Source organism: Anopheles darlingi, chromosome 3 (genome assembly GCF_943734745.1).
Source record: "Anopheles darlingi chromosome 3, idAnoDarlMG_H_01, whole genome shotgun sequence".
Taxonomy (NCBI): domain Eukaryota; kingdom Metazoa; phylum Arthropoda; class Insecta; order Diptera; family Culicidae; genus Anopheles; species Anopheles darlingi.
Window position 1 is genome coordinate 66,972,707 of NC_064875.1, and position 18,261 is coordinate 66,990,967.

The 18,261-nt window shown below is 47.0% G+C and overlaps 3 protein-coding genes across 7 annotated transcripts in view; 1 reads left to right on the top strand and 2 right to left on the bottom strand.

The window, feature by feature from the left end:
- The window catches only part of LOC125955344 (RING-box protein 2), a 29,940-nt gene extending 14,632 nt beyond the window's left edge, over nucleotides 1-15,308 (bottom strand). Inside the window, exons 1-2 of the mRNA XM_049686468.1 lie at nucleotides 15,117-15,308; nucleotides 14,496-14,644 (exon numbers count right to left, since the gene is read on the bottom strand). Of these exons, the coding sequence (XP_049542425.1) occupies nucleotides 14,496-14,643 (148 nt within the window). The 5' untranslated portion in view covers nucleotide 14,644; nucleotides 15,117-15,308. The remainder of the gene's footprint in view (nucleotides 1-14,495; nucleotides 14,645-15,116) is intronic.
- Nucleotides 1,342-14,381, top strand: LOC125955335 (facilitated trehalose transporter Tret1). 5 transcript variants are annotated; one of them, XM_049686454.1, is made up of 8 exons: nucleotides 1,342-2,103; nucleotides 5,151-5,528; nucleotides 5,596-5,901; nucleotides 5,973-6,206; nucleotides 10,965-11,090; nucleotides 11,986-12,157; nucleotides 12,252-13,151; nucleotides 13,229-14,381. In XM_049686454.1, exons 1-8 carry the CDS (start codon nucleotides 1,990-1,992, stop codon nucleotides 13,414-13,416), a joined length of 2,418 nt encoding a protein of 805 aa, XP_049542411.1. In that variant the 5' UTR covers nucleotides 1,342-1,989; the 3' UTR covers nucleotides 13,417-14,381. The 5 variants fall into 5 exon arrangements, with proteins under 5 accessions (XP_049542411.1, XP_049542414.1, XP_049542415.1 ...); XM_049686457.1 differs by lacking the exons at nucleotides 1,342-2,103; nucleotides 5,151-5,528; nucleotides 5,596-5,901; nucleotides 5,973-6,206 and adding exons at nucleotides 7,533-7,808; nucleotides 10,498-10,741; XM_049686458.1 differs by lacking the exons at nucleotides 1,342-2,103; nucleotides 5,151-5,528; nucleotides 5,596-5,901; nucleotides 5,973-6,206 and adding exons at nucleotides 7,533-7,702; nucleotides 10,498-10,741.
- Nucleotides 15,309-17,680: 2,372 nt separating the features above from the next.
- LOC125957905 (uncharacterized) overlaps nucleotides 17,681-18,261 on the bottom strand; it is a 749-nt gene continuing 168 nt past the window's right edge. Inside the window, exon 2 of the mRNA XM_049690929.1 lies at nucleotides 17,681-18,261. This exon is cut by the window's right edge and continues 43 nt beyond it. Coding sequence (XP_049546886.1) covers nucleotides 17,813-18,261 — 449 coding nt within the window. The 3' untranslated portion in view covers nucleotides 17,681-17,812.

Consider the following 18,261-nt stretch of genomic DNA (forward strand, 5'->3'; position numbering starts at 1 on the left):
CCAGTCGGGGGGCTTCGTACAGCTCCAGCGTTCCCGATGGTTTCTATTCGCTATTCGCGTCAGATACATATAGGCGAGGACGCGTTAGTGTTGGGCAGATTTATTACCAATTACTGATATCTGCTATTTGCTGTACCCGCTATTAGCTCAGTCAATTGGTGATAAAGAGCAACATGGCACACGTTGGCGCTGCTTTGTGCTGTGCGACTTATCTTCCAATGCCAAGAGCAATCCAATGTCCAATTATTAGGCTCCATGAGGATATGAGCAATAACTGGCTGTTCAGGCGAAGCACGCGTGCCACAGGGGTCAAATAACGATGATTAATCTTCCGCATGGTACATTTAAGGTCCACTAATTCTTTTTTCAGATGACAAAATTATCTATGTTGAACATAATACGCTTAAGCGATCAGTTTCCAAAAACCCTTGTATCTGTTCAATCTAGAAAGGGCCCGATCTATCGAGGCACTTGAGAAGATCTGAAACCCTTCTGGAAAATTCGGAAAACCCAGTTTCTTAGGTTGCCATGGAAGGGCGCGCGCGCGCGAAAGCCTACATAAAAAGATAAATGGAGTTGCTCCTGGGGGTTGTTGGTCGCTTCTTCGTTCACCACACTCAAGCGCTGGATGGTATTGTTTGGAGTCGAGCATGTTTATGCTGGGCCCCCTCTCTCTCTCTTTCGCTTTTTCTCTCTTTCGTTGGAATGCTCCACATAAACCTTGGATGGTACCAATGCAGCTCATTTTGTTGTAGATGCTATGCTTGAGCGTTGCTCACTCGCGCCGCCTTTGGAATCGCAAACCGGATTGATGGATCTGTGCATCGGTTATGGTAGCAAGGTCCTGTTGGATGCTGGAGGCTCGGTTCCACATTCGGTCCATTGTGTCAGTGTTCTGAATACCTTATTCCTGCCATAATCACTTGGTAAGTTTCCGAGATCTCATCGTAAAACTGACGGCTTTCGCCTTCGCGCAGCACTTCTCGCAGCTCTTGTGCGTTGATCAGCGAGCCTCGAAGTGTGACTCGCTCGACGTTCGTGAATCGACTGCGGCTCGCAACCGGATGGCGACAGTTGTAGTGGTGTTGTAGTATATCCATCCACCAGGCGGCCCCCCATGTGCGCACGAGGCGATCTCAATCGATTGAGCGAGCGGCCAAGAGGGGAAGGCGTAGAGGTGGCATAGAGGCGCATCCCAAGACCAGCGCCTGGGTTTATATACACACAAACTGCTATATCGGCTGAGTTCGGTACCACCAAGAGCTGTCACAAGCTATATAAGCATGTTGCGAACCTGCGCCACCTTTCAAAAATGATCTACTGGCCGCGGACGCGCGCGAAACGATTGTGTGTTGTTCCGCACCGACGTGCGGTATATCAAGTGCGCAGCTACCTCGTGCTTTAAGTTCTTCAACAAAACTTCGGATACACCGCTCCGCTCGCGGTTCTACCGTCGTCACGGCCTGGAAAGACAACCAGTCGGCGGTCGATAACGTGGTGGTGGACCTTGAAAAAAACGCGACGAAAAGAAAGGGAAAGAAACTCGATCCACGCTGTCACGCAACAAGTTCTGCACACCTGTACAGCTGGTTTACACCCCAATCGCTTGACGCACCAGTAAATAATCAAATACAGCAGAAACCTCCAAACCCAACCTCCGGTGGCATTGCTGGTGTTGAAAAGAAGCGCATCGGTTGCGAATCTCATAGTGAAGATCGCCACAGGTGAAAGTGAGCTCAAACTGTGCCAGCACCGATAACGGGTCGATGCAGGATCTGTTTAGTGCCGCCGTATATTTGCATCTTTGTTGAAAAATTGTTGCAAATTGAACCATCAAAGCGAAGATTACAGAACAACCAGTGTGTTGATGTGACTGAGATAACTTAGTAGGCATAGTCAGATAAGTTTGAGCGACAGAACGAAGTGACAGAAGTGAATTCTCGGAGTTGAGAGAAAAAATCAACGCAAACTTTCAACAAAACCGACGACATGAGTTCAGGACGCCCGGGTGGAGGAGGTGCCAGTGGCGGTGGAAGTGGTGGAGCCGGTCCAATGGGACGCATCGTGGACAAAATCAAGCGAACGATGACCAACGAGGGAGGAGTAAGTAACCGTTAGTTCTAAACGAGTGCCAAGTTCCAACGATCGAAAGTTGAATCCTTATCCTTGTGCGCCTGATCGTACCCATGTGCAGGGTTCAGGTTCAGATCGATCTCGTTGCGTCATAGTTGGCGCGGTAGTGATCGGAAACCGCCGGCATTATATGCTGATTTACACCAGCATTTTCGAGACCGCCACGAAACTGCCGCGGTGCCCAGTGGCGACAAAAAGACGTCAGTTTATCGGTCGGTGTGATTGTGCTGTCGTACGGTGTGAGCTATCACGAGGCAGGCTGTGAATTCGTGAGTGGTCCGCCGGGATGGCGACATGGCAAAAACCACAAACACATGCGCGGATATTTTTTTATTTTTGCAAGCCAGGAAGCCCCGCGACAAACTGTTTGAACGAATTTAGATTATCGTGGTCGCCAAAGGCGCACCGCAAACCGTTACCGCCTTCGGCCAATGTCATGCTAGGAGCGAAAGGTCAAACACAATGCGGCCTACTGTATACCGAGTTACGTACGTCGTTAGCTTAGTGAAGACGTCAATTTCACTTCCGCATGATAGTATCGAAAGTATCGAGTGCGCTGGCATGCTCTACAGGAACTGAAGTTTAACCGGCGATCTAGCGAGTGCGGTTTGGTTTAGGTGTCAAAAATATCTTTTTTATAATCTTTTAACCCTTCTGCGCTGAAGCACAAGCATGTGTGGAAACTTTTGAGCAAACAAAATGGCATTGGTTTTCCGGACGAAAACTGTAAACGGTTCCACGTTTCAATACCACGCATACCTTTGAATGAACCTTCTGAAGGTTTCGCTCCGTGCGTGCCGGTCTGATGGGCCCGGTCGAGCGTGGTTGTGGCAAACACAAGGGAACCAAACCATCAATTATTTATTATCAGCTTCTCACGATCACCCACCTACGAGAAACTGCATTTTTTGCGCTTCTCGAACCATTCTCTGGATCGATGAATGAGTTGACCCGAGCTAGAACCGACTATTCACGCAGATTATCGTGGTGCACACGGAAGTGTCACGAATTCCTGGCAACGGTGGCATTAGGTGACACATAGACACTATTCTGTCTTGTTGTTGATTCTGTGTTGGAGAAAAATGTATCAATTTTATGGAATGATTTCTAATCGATGTCATGTGTAAATGCATGCAAGAATGTTGTGACCGGAAAGGAACTTTTCCAGTGTTTGTTGAACCGTTTGTAGTTAGATCGCTGCTTCGTGACAGAATCAGTTCTAGTTCTATCTCTATTGTTTGTGTTGAAGGCGGATCATGGGGATCGAGGGGCTCAGTGACGTTTCTTCTGCTAATAACGCGCTCATATTATGCCCTCACAGTGCTTCTCAATGTCACGAACGGCTTATCTTGAACGAGATTAAGCTGAAACTCACTCTCCCCTTGAACCAGGTGATGCTCCTAATCGTACTAATCGATTGTAATTGATAAAGAAAACCTAAGGTGCCAATGTAAGCATGATGGGTGAGCAAATAAGAACGGCACGGTTTTAGTCGCTCATACATTGACTGTGTTAAAGCTGCTAAAGAATAACTCGCTCACCCACGGACAATCTTCAAATTCCATCGACGTACGAACACATCTCATAAATGTCTGCACAATAATAATGACTTAAACATTTGACATTTGATAATGACTTAACCATTTCAAAGTAGGGTGGAATGAGCAGGTCGAATGTTGTAAGAAAAAAATCTCCTTCAAAAGAAAAAAAATGCAAAAAAGCGAAACAGCTGACGCAAATAGTATTTCACCTATAAGCAGCGTGTGACCCTCCCCCCCCCCACACAAAAGCATACACGAAAATAAACAAACGACACGTCGACGTATCAGATGGTTCCACCTCTTTGCTGATGCTGTAGTATAAGTAAATACTGCACAGCACCTTACCACCGATCGTCTCTCGTGCTCTCGACGGTTGTCGCCGGTGTGCTCATTACGACTTGATCCGCAATTTGCTTGCCTCACCGGATCGACATCGCATCGGCTTCGCGGTGCAACGCGTGAACCCCGCTTTTTTCATCAATGAAGAACGCTAGTCCCGAGTTCATCTGGAACATTCTCAGACGGTGCTGTCGTCGGCAGCATAAAAGTGCAACCAGAGCCAGAGAGCGGAATTTTCCACGCTGTGCAGCGGTGAAGCATATTTATAGGCACGGTTACGGTATGGCGTGCGACCGAAGGCAGGAAAATGGAACGTATATTTAGCCAACGGAACGAAAACGTAAAATCAAAAATAAAATAAAAAGCGAAACGCATACGGACCCGGGGACTGGTATCCGAAAATGCCGGTTTAAGATAGAGGACAGTTAGAAGGGAACAGACAGTTAGAAGGGAACGAAATCCGACTATGGTTGTATGCTTAGTGCATGACCAACCGGTATGGTTTTGTCAATAAACGCTTGCGAACACATGCTGGGCCAGTTTGAGGTTCTTTGTTGAATCGCATTCGGATGGGCAAGTTTGCGTGTACTTTGAAAACCCAGCGCTGAATGCATTATCGTTGGTCATTATCATGATGAGCAACGGTGTCACGATACGCACGTGCACGGATGGGTTCAGTAGACTCAGAATCGCTAACAATTTGACCACGGATGTCATGGATGAATGAATGGAAGAATCGTGCATTACAAAGACAAAGAAGATCTACGTAAAAAAGGCGCGAGAATGGAAAAAAAATCTCGAAACGATTTTTTAAAACCATAACGTTACCTGCGTTACATGCGTTACGCCCACAGTGGAAACGGATGTGGTCAAAAATGTACAGAAAAATCGATGGACGGTCAGTAAAATCCTTTTAATTTTTTTTCGAATTTGCTGTCCTTTCCTGAGCATCTTCTTCAATTTTCACACCAATCGAAGCAGAAAAGCTAAAGAGATTTTCAAAAAACGCCATATATGGCGCGGTGCCTCAAGCCCCAAGGATTCACTTTCAGGAACCTTCAAGGAAGTCGTACGAATTGTATCTTCTTGTTCGTCAGATCTATAACATCTACTAATCCGTGTATTTATCAATCATAGGATGAGATCCGGGATCCCCTGCAGCATGGTTATCAGCGTGTTAACACGGCCGAAGGTTCGCTTTCCACCTCGACGACAGCGACAAGCCTCGATACGATCGTGCTCGATACGAATGCAGACGATTTGACCAGCACACCACAGCGCTCACAACCAATGCGTACCTTCACTCCCATCATGGAGACAGACGATACGAATCCCTTCCTGGAGCCGACCCAGAAAACCAAATCAAAGTCCTCGCTCAAGGCAAGCTCGCGAGTCTCGTTCGATCAGGAAGATGATCAGTTCGACGAGGACGAGAACAACTTCCGCAAGCAACGGGAACATTTCCAAAAACACAAAAGTCACAGCACCTCGGAGCACAAGACACAGCTGATTAAGGTATGTAGCAAAGCAACCGCCAAAGTATGTTACATCAGACTAACTTATGGTTCTCTTCCGTTTGCAGGAACTACGCCACTTATTGGCGACCGATAACAGGGGTCACTTCCAGGGCAAAAAGCATATGTCGCTGGACGTGAAAAGTGCGAAGGTGCTAGAGCAGCTCCTGAAGGCTTCCTCTTCGTCGGACGATTTCGAGGGTCAGCGGAAACAGTTCCAGGAGCGCAAACATAAGAGTCTCGATGCCCGGCATATCTCGTTCAAGTTTGACAAGGAACCGTCCCCATCCAGCAGCGATGAGGACTTTGAGCCATCGACCAGCCTGCTGAAGATCGATGCCGACATCACGAAACCAGTTATCATTGATTTGAAGGTAGGAGAACGACTCCTACTCGGCGCTATCCATCCTTCTTCTGACACGGTTCTGTTTTTAATTCGTATCAGGATCTTGAATCGAGCGATGAGGAGGATTACATCAGCTCCCGCAAACACTTCCAACAGTCCAAGTCCATGAGCACCGATTCAAGGAAAAGCATTCGGTTCATGGAGATGGAAATGGGCACCAAGGAGGAAAACCTGCGAACGGCGGTTCCGTTCGTGCGCCAGATTACCGAGGAAGGCAAACCAAAACTGGAAGTCTATCGGCCAACGACGAACCCCATATACATATGGACCCAGGTGAGAAACATTCAACCTCAACAATGTGTAGGAACAAATACAAGAACAAATCGCTTTCCTGCTGGAAGCACTGCTCACAATCGAAAGCATCCCAGCATCATAACAGCCATGCCAAGTCCCAAATGTTTCCCTAGCGCAATTTCTAACCAACGGAACATACAGCTTTAATCAAATTGCCTGACACTCTCTGTTCGGACACTCCACTTTCGGAGGTCAGGGTCGGTTCGGTTGCTTTGGGTTCAATCGGTGCTCGCGCGCACCATTTGCGTCACTGATAGTGACCGGACGTACGACGTACCCACGCACACCATCAGTGCAGGAAGCAGAGACGATTGCAAACTTTCTCAAGACCCGATCGATCGGTTTAAAGCCGCTCTCGTGGTAGCAACCAGCTGTTGGCTACGTGATCTTATCAACTGCTCGGATGGACGGCCTAACGAACACACAGCTCTTCCGATGATCCGCTCAAACCAATCCAACGGTCAGACATGACGACTACAATATCGCCCGGTGGACTGTTGACTCCACGGGCGCTTGAGAAGTAAACAAGCATGATCGAACCGAACGAGGGCAGCCATACCATAATGCATCTTCGTCATGGTGCATCATGTCGATCCGAAGTTCTAGATCGATGCCGGTTAATTCCAGTTGAACGAAGCGTTTGCATCTCACTCGCTACCAGAATTCCCCTCGGTACAGGTGAATCATACTGACAGGAGCATCCAAACGATACATGCGTCTGTCAAGCGTAAATAGAAGCGCATCCATTTCAGCTACCATCCATAAATCGGTAACTAGTGAAATGTAAATGGCTCAGCAAATCATTAATCAAACTACCTATGATGATGTCAGGTAGCAGATACTCCCGATGTGTGAATTACTTCCAATTTCCAATATTGAAATGAATTACCGCCCGGAATGGTTCCTCTGTCTGATGGTTGGCTCCATTCCCGAGCGACTTCCCCGATTTGTTCCACGTTGTCCAGTCCATAGTTGGTGGGCTACCGTTTCCGGTTAATCCCGAAGCGTATTTCTGTACGCGCTTTTTATCATATGGGCCCTGCTAGCCCCAATAGATCGGCATTGGAGGATGGTCTTATCATCATCCAGCAAAGTCCTTGGACACAAGAACTACCTGGGAGCGCCACCAGGAGTTGCAGAGCAGCGAGTGTCGGGAATGCGCTTCGCCTATAATTGTTACTTATTTATTGTTATGGGTTTTGCACATCGTACCCATCCTCGGACGGACTCTATCGGTCCTGACGTGTAGCTCCGCAATGAAGGAAAGACAGGGAGCACGGGCACACGAACACGCGGGATTACTATCGCCATCCGGCAGGGCCATAAGGGCGGGGGAACTCTGACTGGAGGTATAAAAAGCTCCAACCGATCGGTGCCAGGGTTTAGTCGATGCTGCCGTCGTTCGATAGTTACAGCAAACGATCCACGTTTGTGTCCCCGTTCCGCGACCCTCCCCACTCTGCTCTCCGTACCGTGTGAGTGTGTGTGTGTGTTGAGGAGCGCCGGGATCCTTGCAGTGGTGACAACGAAACGGGGTTCTCTTTGCAAAAGGACTTGGTAGGAAGTGCCATCGTTGTGTCCGTGAGCGTTATGCATATGCCGAGAGTGCAAAACAAAGTGACACGAATCGCCGAGTCTGTGCAGCGTGCAGCGTACGCGAGGGAAAAAGAGAGAGGGGAAAGAAAATCCTAGGGAAATAGCGGTATCAGTATCAATGTTTTGATCTAGTTCAGGCTAATCATTGCTACTGGCGCCTTCAGGCTGGCCGATCTGTTCTAGAAGCACATTTTGCACCGCTAAACGCCTTTGCTTTGGCCATTAATCAAATCAAAGTCGTCTTTTTCGTTTGATCTTGGTTTGCGCAAGTACGAGACCACTGACCAATATTTGTCAATAAAGTTAGCAGCGACGCCACTAAATAGGGCACCAAATTGACTTCACGCGTAACCTTTTCCGGTGTACTGATGCGCACGGAATCCGATGCATCAAGTCAATGTGCAGGGTAGCACGGGTTAGATTCATGTGATGTGCAATGATTACGTGGGAGTTTGGGTAGAGGTCATCCTCATGTGATACGATCTAAGGGCATTAACAGATCAAGCACATCCGCCAGGGGTTTGTCAATGAGGTCGTTTTCCAGTTCTTGCTGCTACACCAACGTAGCTCTATTCTTGGTTCAATCATTCCGAGCATGCCACGATTTTGGGTCAAGAGCTCTGGCAACCTAAATTTGATAAGCAAGGTTTCCGAGCGCGATCTCAATGTGGATTACGATTGGCACGTGAATGACATTTTTTTTAAAAGAATGATCTCAAAGACGACGGATTTCTTTTGTATCATTTTATCAATTGAAAAACAATAGTAGCCTGCCTTATTTTCCGGTACAATTCTAAGGAACCATTGCAATAAAAGTAGCAGTCGTTGTGCAGAAGATGCACCATCTTGTTATTGATTGTAAAATGCGGGCGGTTTATAGAATTTATCATGTTAACTTCCTGCTCCTGGAATTGGTGCCACAACCAAACCCTCAGTAGCCACTGGCGTCATCTATCCTTCTCCCACCGCTAGCAACAGTTTTGCTTTCAATGTCAATGACGTTGCTACGATGGTAAGTTGGCTGTTTGTCTCCGGTCAAGCAGAAGAAGCTCCAACAGCAGACATATGGCCAGCTGATGAAGCCGAGTCTATGACGAGTACGCGATTGTCGTGAGAGTGAAAGGCTCGTACTGGCCCCCAGTATCCTTACGGTGTTGATGGGCGTATGGGTGTGTGTGAGTGCCTGTATCTGATCCTTTCTCTGCCATAAGTTGCCGGAACTGTGACAGGACACTTTGGTTATTCACAACCAAGTGGCACCAGTTGCAGTTGTCCATCCATCCAGGAGCGATACGTACGCAACGTTTAACCGATGGGGCCGTGGAAGATTTAAAAAGATTTCGGGAAAGGTTAACCATAATTTGATTCCGTTCATTTTACTTAGTTCCGCTTAGTAAGGTCTTGTGGCCGTGTGGTGTGCAGTGTCATCCGCTTGTTCGCCCAATGCTCGATAAGCAAGTGTTCCGTGGTAAACGGCTGATGGAAAATTTCGTGGCGACAGAACCGGCGACCATGCTGCCCACCGAACGGATCACGGTGGCGACAGTGACCGTGGCACTTGTGGCACCGATGGAAACGCTCGGTGACACAGATGGGCTACCGATGACCACCGTCGGAATGGTGTGTGTTTGTCTACCGGTTGGTTTCAAGAAAAATCACGTAAAAGTCTTTCCTTTAAAATCGAGATGTTTGTAGTCTTGATCAGTGGTTTTAGCTTTAATAAAAAGATTTCTTTTTACAGAAATCAAGCGTACTCTGTTCCCCGAGACAGATACGGATAGCATATCCTCTTCATGAAGCGCTCGATTAAAAGCACATGAATCCTATCTGATCGAATCAATGAAATCAATAACAGTTGGCCAAAATCCACCAAAAAGAAGGAAGCGTCAGCCTGTCGGCGGTAGTAGCAAGCATAGCAACCCGGAACGGGTATTGATCCCGGGGCAGCCGGTTGGGAGGCTAGCGGAATCAAATCGAATGAGATCAAATATGGGTGGCTGCCCGCCTGCAATCATGGGCCTTCGTCTGCCACACCACCGCTGGAATGGGGCAATGACGTTGATAATACAGGAATACGGTTTTCATCCACGAAGAAAGAGAGAGAGAGAGAGAGAGAGAAGGAGATATACATGTAGCAAGAGGAATACATTCACCGAACGTACGTGTTTGTGTACGGACGGATCGGGCTTCCCTGCATCTTCGTGGTCGACCTATCTTTATCCTTTCTGTTGGCTAGAGCGGAGATGCTGGATCCAAGCAGCGCTCCGTGTCTATTGCGCCAAGTGTAAACCCTCACATTGCTCCAGACTCTTCGTCTCAGACGTCTGGTTGCCCTTTTGCTCTGTAGTCACTATGGACACATGCCATTTACTGATTTGCTGTACGCCTCTAGCTAAAGGCGTGCGCTCTAATCTCTCATCCTCTCTCGCTTGTTAAGCCTAGCATCATCATACAATCACTGCTTCCAGACAGCCGCTGTACCGAGTTCGTTTTCGGTCCGGTGCTGCTGGTTGCGATTGATATTCTCTATTCCGGAACGAGCGTAAGATTGCGCGGACCTCTTTCTAGTCACGCATCGCACGGTAGATCGGTACGATTCGGCATCGTCGTAGCACTTTACTGGCGGAAGTTCGTTACGCAGAAGTTGATCCTGATTCGCTTTTCGCTCCTCTAGTGCTTCCAGTAAACATACGGATTAAAGGCGCAACAAATTCCAGTGAACAGTGTGATCCTCGAGGAGTACCGACCGAGCAGCAGAGCAAGGTCGCCCTTTTGGTGGTGTGTCGTCTGGATTCGTGTCTTCGTGAGGAACCCAAAGGGCGGCATTCAAGATGGTGAAGATACTGATGCGTGCGGACACGCACGTGTCCTTCACAGTGCCCGCCGAAGAACCAGTCGCCAAGTGCACCGTGTCCCAGGTTCAGAGCTATACTCTTAACTCACACTCGCCAAACTAACTTTCAAGATCATTTCGTCTCATCTTACTAATCTTAAGCCCTCACACCAGACACCAGTGATCAGTGCTTACCAGCAAAGACCGTGCTCCAATTCAAAAACCTTAATACTCGAGACATGTTTCGTGCAAGTAATATTAAACGGATCATTATTTTGTTCTGTTCTCGTACCATAATGGAATACTAGGTGCTTGCCGCCTTATCGGTGTCGCTCGGATCGATGGTCGTCGGATTTTCATCTGCCTACACCTCCCCCGCCCTGGTTTCCATGCAGAATCGCAACATTACGTCGTTCGAGGTGACGGATCAATCGGTAAGTTTTTGTCCTTCCAGGCCTTTCTCAAGATCATCGTCGCGCACCACATTACCACGTGTCGCGTTCGTTTCGCATCGAGACAGACTATCACTGTGGTTCATCTCCAATGCAAAGAGAGCAATACGAGTATCATCTCGAGGCTGCACATAGTTTGTGGCTGGCCTTTAGTAAACAATCAATACGACTACACGGTACCTCAGCCACGTGGCTGCGGTGCACTGTTTTGGTTTGCCCGGGAATACTAATAATGCCCAGTAGGCGATGGCGCCGTGTTGCGCATCTCAATGATGCTGATCGGCCATAATGCGAGCGCCCATTAAAGCTTCTCGAACAACGCAAATCGTGCGATGGCGTATGAGACCCCGTTTGCTTATTATTGCCTGCACGCGAATCATCTGCGATTAGCGGTTGACATTTCGCTTTAGAAGCTTTCCTAATCCGTATTCACACACACTGGAAAGCCAATCGGTAGGGCCACCCTAATGTTTTGATTTGCAATCGATTACCCTTGGGCAGCACTGGACGGTGGCTCGATCACCGCGAATGGTCGCCACTTCATGATGTGCCTTATCCTTTCATTCCAAGAATAGAGAGCACCCCAAAAGGAAGGATATATTTATATCTGTATCGTTCGCACTATGAAGGATGTATGTCTGATAAGGAAAACAATCCCCCTTACGTCCCGTGCGTCATTCCGTCGCGGGAAGTCCGTTTTCGTTATTGGGAAATGCGAATTCACGTCACTGCATCCTCGTGCCACCCATGTGTCCGTCGCCGTTCAAGGTTAAAGTGGTCCCGAATTTAATTTGCGAATTACACGATGACGCTTCCTCGTTCACACTGGTTCTTCATGCTCTCATCCTCTACGTTTCTCTCTACATCTGCTCCACAGGGTTCCTGGGTTGGTGGTATCATGCCACTGGCCGGCTTGGCTGGCGGTATCCTGGGTGGACCCATGATTGAGTACCTTGGCCGCAAAAACACTATCCTGGCGACGGCGACACCCTTTATCATTTCGTGGCTGCTGATCGGATGTGCTACGCACGTTGCCATGGTGCTCGTAGGTAAGTAAGAAAGCCATCCCTTGGGGGGTTGTCCAACAATTCAAAGTTGATCCAGGTGCACTAATGTTGCCATGTTTACTTTGTCCGTGACTAGGTCGTGCAATGTCGGGACTGTGCGTTGGTATTGCATCGCTCTCGCTGCCAGTGTATCTCGGTGAAACGGTACAGCCGGAAGTGCGTGGTACGCTGGGCTTGCTACCAACGGCGTTTGGTAATATTGGCATTCTGCTTTGCTTTGTGGCCGGTAATTACTTAGACTGGTCGGGGTTGGCATTCCTTGGTGCTGCCCTTCCCGTGCCGTTCCTACTGTTAATGTTCCTGATCCCGGAGACGCCCCGTTGGTACGTTTCGCGCAATCGCGAAGACCGAGCCCGGAAAGCTCTGCAGTGGCTACGCGGTCGCAAAGCCGATGTCGAGCCGGAGTTGAAGGGCATCGCTAAATCTCACCAGGAAGCGGAACGACATGCGTCAAAGAGTGCCATGCTTGATCTGTTGAAGAAGTCCAACCTGAAGCCGCTGCTGATCTCTCTCGGACTGATGTTCTTCCAGCAGCTATCCGGTATCAATGCCGTCATCTTCTACACCGTGACGATTTTCAAAAGTGCCGGTTCGACGATCGATGAAAATATTTGCACGATTATTGTCGGTTGCGTGAACTTTATTGCAACCTTCATTGCGACGGTGCTGATTGATCGGTTGGGCCGCAAGATCCTGCTGTACATCTCAGACGTGGCCATGATCATTACGCTGATGACACTCGGTACGTTCTTCTACATGAAGAACAACGGTGACGATGTGTCGCACATTGGCTGGCTTCCATTGGCCGCGTTCGTTGTGTTTGTGCTTGGTTTTTCGCTCGGATTCGGTCCAATCCCATGGCTGATGATGGGAGAGATTCTGCCAGGTAAGATCCGTGGTTCTGCTGCATCCGTCGCGACCGCCTTCAACTGGAGCTGCACGTTCGTTGTGACGAAAACGTTCGCTGACATTACCGGTAAGTTGCACGATCATCGGTATGTGCAATCGAGGCAGCAAACACTAACAGTACATTTTTCGTTCAATCTTTTCTAGCTGCCATTGGTAATCACGGTGCGTTCTGGATGTTTGGTTCGGTGTGTATCATCGGCTTGTTGTTCGTCATTATGTACGTACCAGAGACGCAGGGCAAATCACTCGAGGATATCGAGCGGAAGATGATGGGCCGCGTGCGACGAATGAGCTCGGTGGCCAACATTAAGCCATTGTCGTTCAACATGTAAAAGGGCTGCGTTGTGTGGCATGGAGGGATGCTTCCATGTTTCTGCACAAGAAGCATTCGCCAAATTGGACCACCTGGCGCCATCGCGGGATAATTGCGAAGCTGTTCTAATGGGATGTGATATGATGTTCAAAAGAATTGCTAGACCAACGGTGGTGCTCAGATTCTTTTCTTCGATGTGGCTGCGGCCCTTTTACCCCTTCGCCCACTGCTCTCTGTCTGCTCGACGAGAAGATCGATCAGCAGCTGATCGGTTGACGGAGTTGGCATGACGATCGTGCTTGTTCATATTGTTCCTGATCACAAACTATCCCCCGGAAAGCACATGCACCGTCGAATGCGGTGCATTAGTTATCGTTTAATGGTATCACTCAGTGATTAGTATAGTGAAGGTTTACATAATAGACATTCTGCACGAAGATGCTGGATATTATTTAAAAAAAGGAAAAGAGTGGAACCAAGAGAGCAGCTTCCAAAGGATAGAGCAAAAATCATAAATTCTTCGGACGTAGGTGTTGCCACGGTATCCGGCATCAGCATCTTATCATAGATAATGAGCAAGTGAGCGCAAAGTTTTAACCTAGATTAGGAAGGCGGTACATTAAGGATGCGTCTGTTTTGGTGGTTTCTCAAAGGAAGAAGCGAGCAAACGCCGCTGTTACGGAGAGCTGATAGTGGCAATGAGGACATAACAGGGTTTATAGAACGACAGAACAGGGCGATTTTTAAAACTATATCCTAATTAAAGTGTTTTAGTGGCCTACATTAGATTCTCTGCCTGAGCATGTCTGGGGGGCACTCCTATAGTGGTTGTAAATAGTATAGGACGAAGTGAGGATATATACATACTGAAAAGTGAAATTAACAAAGCACAAACCATCCCGACTTTTGCTTGTGACTGAGAACTGTCGCTCTCTGTGGTGTCACAAACAATTGAAATTATGAGATTGTTTTCAAGTGGAATAAACTATAGACAAAAAGAAGGAATACCAGTTAAAGGCGTTGCTGTGTCCAAACGATGGGATCGGTTTCGTTAGGAATGCAAAATATAGTATGGGAACTGAACTTGAAAGAACTTACCCATCACCTGAACTCGGCAAATCGCGCACGTATCGCACTCGACATCCCAGCTCCACATCGCGACGGCGTTCCACTTTTTCAGCGTGAACATCTTGTCCGGCTTGACATCGTCGAACTTATCGCAGGAGTTTTCGTTCTCGTCCGCCATCCTGTAATAGGAGAATCGATTATTTTGTTATATTATGGATTTTCTCAGTTCGAGCACAGCGAGAGGGCGTGGTAGACCTAAATCGAGGAGGAGGACGCCAGAAAAAGGATTTAGGATCCGTTTTCGGAGTTTCCCCGGTCTTTTTGGGGAAATTATTATACATAAATATTAATTTATTTCCATGAAATTTGTATGGAAAGGTTTATTTTAGTTTAAGTAATAAAATATATAGCTTTCTTTAAAGAAAATTCATGGAAAACCCAAAAAAACTCTTCGGAAAATGAATCGGCTTTTCTAATCCTGATTTCTGATTGGTCCTCCGATTTGGCGTCCATCAGCTGATCATTCAAGGTCAAATTCGTTGTGGATAACCTCAAAATGCAAGGCCCACAAAAAGGGTGATCATATCTTGAGGAACCGGCCGAAAAGGGCTATCAAAAGACTATAGCTGGAGACTAGAAAAAATACTATACCTCTGGTTTTTCTTCGCGCTCCGGTTTTCTGCTTTTTCTACGGTTTTCCAAGCTTCTTTTTCGACGGGAACGACGGCGGGAGTTGCAAATGATTCTAATTTGCTCTTATCACCTTTTTTTCTATCACAAAATCACGAAATTTGTTCAAAAAAGCTAAAAAATACCCTCAAAATCTCGACCCAAAACCAAAACTTAGGCCAAAACAAAAGTACAGTGCTAGACAGCCCATTTTGCACACGGAATTTTGCATTTTTAGGGGTAAAATGCTCATGTTTTATCGACTATTACTGTAAAATCATTTTTGCTGCATGGGTCTGCACCCACCACCCCTATTAACAAGCACCCTATTAACGAGCACCCTATTATCGTCGTAGAAAGTGGCCCCTTATGTGCCCCATAATGGCCTCTTAAACATTAGCCTTTTAGATCCACCGTTAAATCGATGCCGTCGTTGGAAGAATTAGTAGTTACCAGTTTTCTTGCATGATTTATTAGCGACATTTTTGCTCTCTTCGCTTCTCTGTACAATCATTATTGACGGGTAACAACGCGCTTCTTGCAGCACACTTGCTGGACCAAGCTGTCTCCCGCTTTGCAGGACTCGTCGGCTCCAAAGATCGCATTTGAATCTATAACCCGCAGCTGTTTGCGCAAATTCGCACACTCCCAGTCGTTTCCGGACAAAGTAATATTTTGTAACTTATTGTTTCGCGTTAACTGCAGCTTCACGATGCCGTTGTTGTGCAGATGGAGCACGTGCAGCCTGTCGAATAGTAAATTGCAGCGCTCCACCGACGTTAACCGATTGTGCGATAGATCCAGGACTACTAGCTGCTCTAGGAACAACGTGACTGGCTCGAACGTGATCAAGCGATTGTTGTTCAGCAACAGCCGTTGCAGTCGCAATTGGGCTGTGAATTGGTCTGACTTGATCTGCTCAATTTCATTATACCCTAGGTTCAGCTCATTCAGTGCCGAGAACATGGATGTCCAGGAGATATCGGTTAGCTTGTTATGGGAAAGGTTCAGTTTCCTCAGCATTCTGTTTTGCCCATTTGATATGATCGTACTGATGAGATTGTGTGATGCTTCGAGTGAGTTCAACCTTACAGGCATCTTTAGTTCGGTTAGTCGGTTGTAGCTTATATCGATTTCAAACGCTTCAGACAGTTGAGACAGATCAAAGTGTTCGATACTGTTTCTGGAAGCATGGACGACTCTCAACCCTGGATTGCTCCTGAAAGTATCATCTTCAATGCGAGTAAGATTGTTTTTTGAAAGCGAAACAATCATCAGGCGAGTATTGGGTGAAAACAGGTCCACAGGAAGTTGAGAAAGCCCGTTCCCTTCGATCGTTAGCAAGTCTAACCATCGTAGACCATTGAAAACGCCCGATTCGAGGTGAGTTATGTTGTTGTGATCCAAGTGTAGTTCCCGTAGTTCTACACCATGCTCAAAGGTGCCACGTTCAATGGCGCGTATTTGCAGACTCGTTAGGTTAAGTCGTGTAAGTTTCGGATAAACTGAAAACAACGCCTTGGGCACACTGTAGATCGTTGAGTTCTCAATCTGCAAAGTCACTATCTCGCCTGGGCCTTCGTGATCAGCAAAGAACTCCTTCGTTACGCGCTCTGATTCATCGATGTGGAAGTTCTTCAATATGCACTTGTAGCTTCCTTCAAAGCCAACATGATAGCAGTATGAAGTTTTAGGAGCAACTACTGCAGGCGCTCCATTTGGCAGTGGCGTACCGGTGATTCCATTATACTGCACTGGATTTTCTGCATTCTGACCGAATCCAATATAAAACTGGCTGAATAAAAGCACATAACTGCACATAAAATAGAGCAAGTAAATTACAACTTCGTTAAGGGGCTGCGCTAACGGTCGGGGAACACCGCTTGTACCTTAGTATAATAGCTCTCGGCTGGGCCATGACTCGAACAACCAGAACCACTTTGCTCGAGCAAAAACATAAAACTGATCGCCGAGCAGGAACAGATGATCGAGGTTCAGTTTTGAAACTGATAAGACTTGCTCAATGATGTCGCATTGGCGGACGTTTGAATCCACCTTGGATGGGACACCAATTTCGTTGGCTGATAACCAACACCCGGTGACATTCTTCACCGTGTCGAATCGCCGCCAAAGGTTGTCTTGTCTGCTTACCAAAACCATGCTTTATCACCTCCATTGCAAATCCGAATGAAGCAGTTTCGTAGAGCTGAATGAATGAATGAGTGTCGCAATCACATATTGTGCACGTAGATGGTGCTGACAAAAAGCGTATTATGCTTCCATTCATCCATGCGGAGAACCATAATCTACTCTCTAGCGAAAAGAAATACAGTTATTGGCCACGATGTTTCGTTTAGGGTCCTTGGAGATCACACCTCATCGAACAGTAAATCATCTACACTAAATTGATTTTGTTGATAGCATTGATTTCTTATGGGGAAGCACTTTAATTAAAAAGGTCCAAACTTCAATGCATTCTGGCACTAATATATGGCAGTTTTAGATAGCAGATAAAAAACGATTGCTTTCTTTGAATGTTAATTCGGTTTTATTGAAAGAACAGCGCATTGCACAAAATTTCTTAACAACAGTTTTCAAATCCTCTTTCTATCTCTGGCGACTTCAACGTACGTTAAGGTTAGTTGACATAGGGAGCTCTCGTTTTTTCCATAGATTTTTTATATGGACGTTTCGACGCGCTTATTACCACCAAGCAATGAATGATAGGGTTTCCACTTTTTCCGCCGTGGCCCATCATACTCTTCCGGTGATCTTCCAATGTCACTATCATATGACGGTAAAGAAGATGAAGCAGGATAATCGACGGAAATGGACTTTACTTTATAATTTGAATCACCAGTTCTTTTGATTTCGTTGGGTAACAGACGATATCCCTTCTCATCCGCCACATAACGGTAGCTATGGGTATTTCCTTTGTCGTCACTGTACGCGTATCTTCCAGAGATTTGCAGAGTTCCGGTACCGGGATAAATCACACCCATCTCAGTTCGAAACTGGCCGTCTTTTGTGTGGTATTCAAATCTATAACCTCCATCGTTTTGCTCGCGTTCGTAATATAGCAAATTATCGTCCACTGCAACGGATGAAGCGGGATGGACGATGCTAG

Bases quoted from the DNA above. Each gene is read 5' to 3' on its own strand.
- LOC125955335 (XM_049686454.1), top strand. From the start codon at position 1,990: ATGAGTTCAGGACGCCCGGGTGGAGGAGGTGCCAGTGGCGGTGGAAGT. The intron at 5,529-5,595 runs GTATGTAGCAAA...TTCCGTTTGCAG, and splicing joins ACAAGACACAGCTGATTAAG to GAACTACGCCACTTATTGGC. The intron at 5,902-5,972 runs GTAGGAGAACGA...AATTCGTATCAG, and splicing joins CAGTTATCATTGATTTGAAG to GATCTTGAATCGAGCGATGA.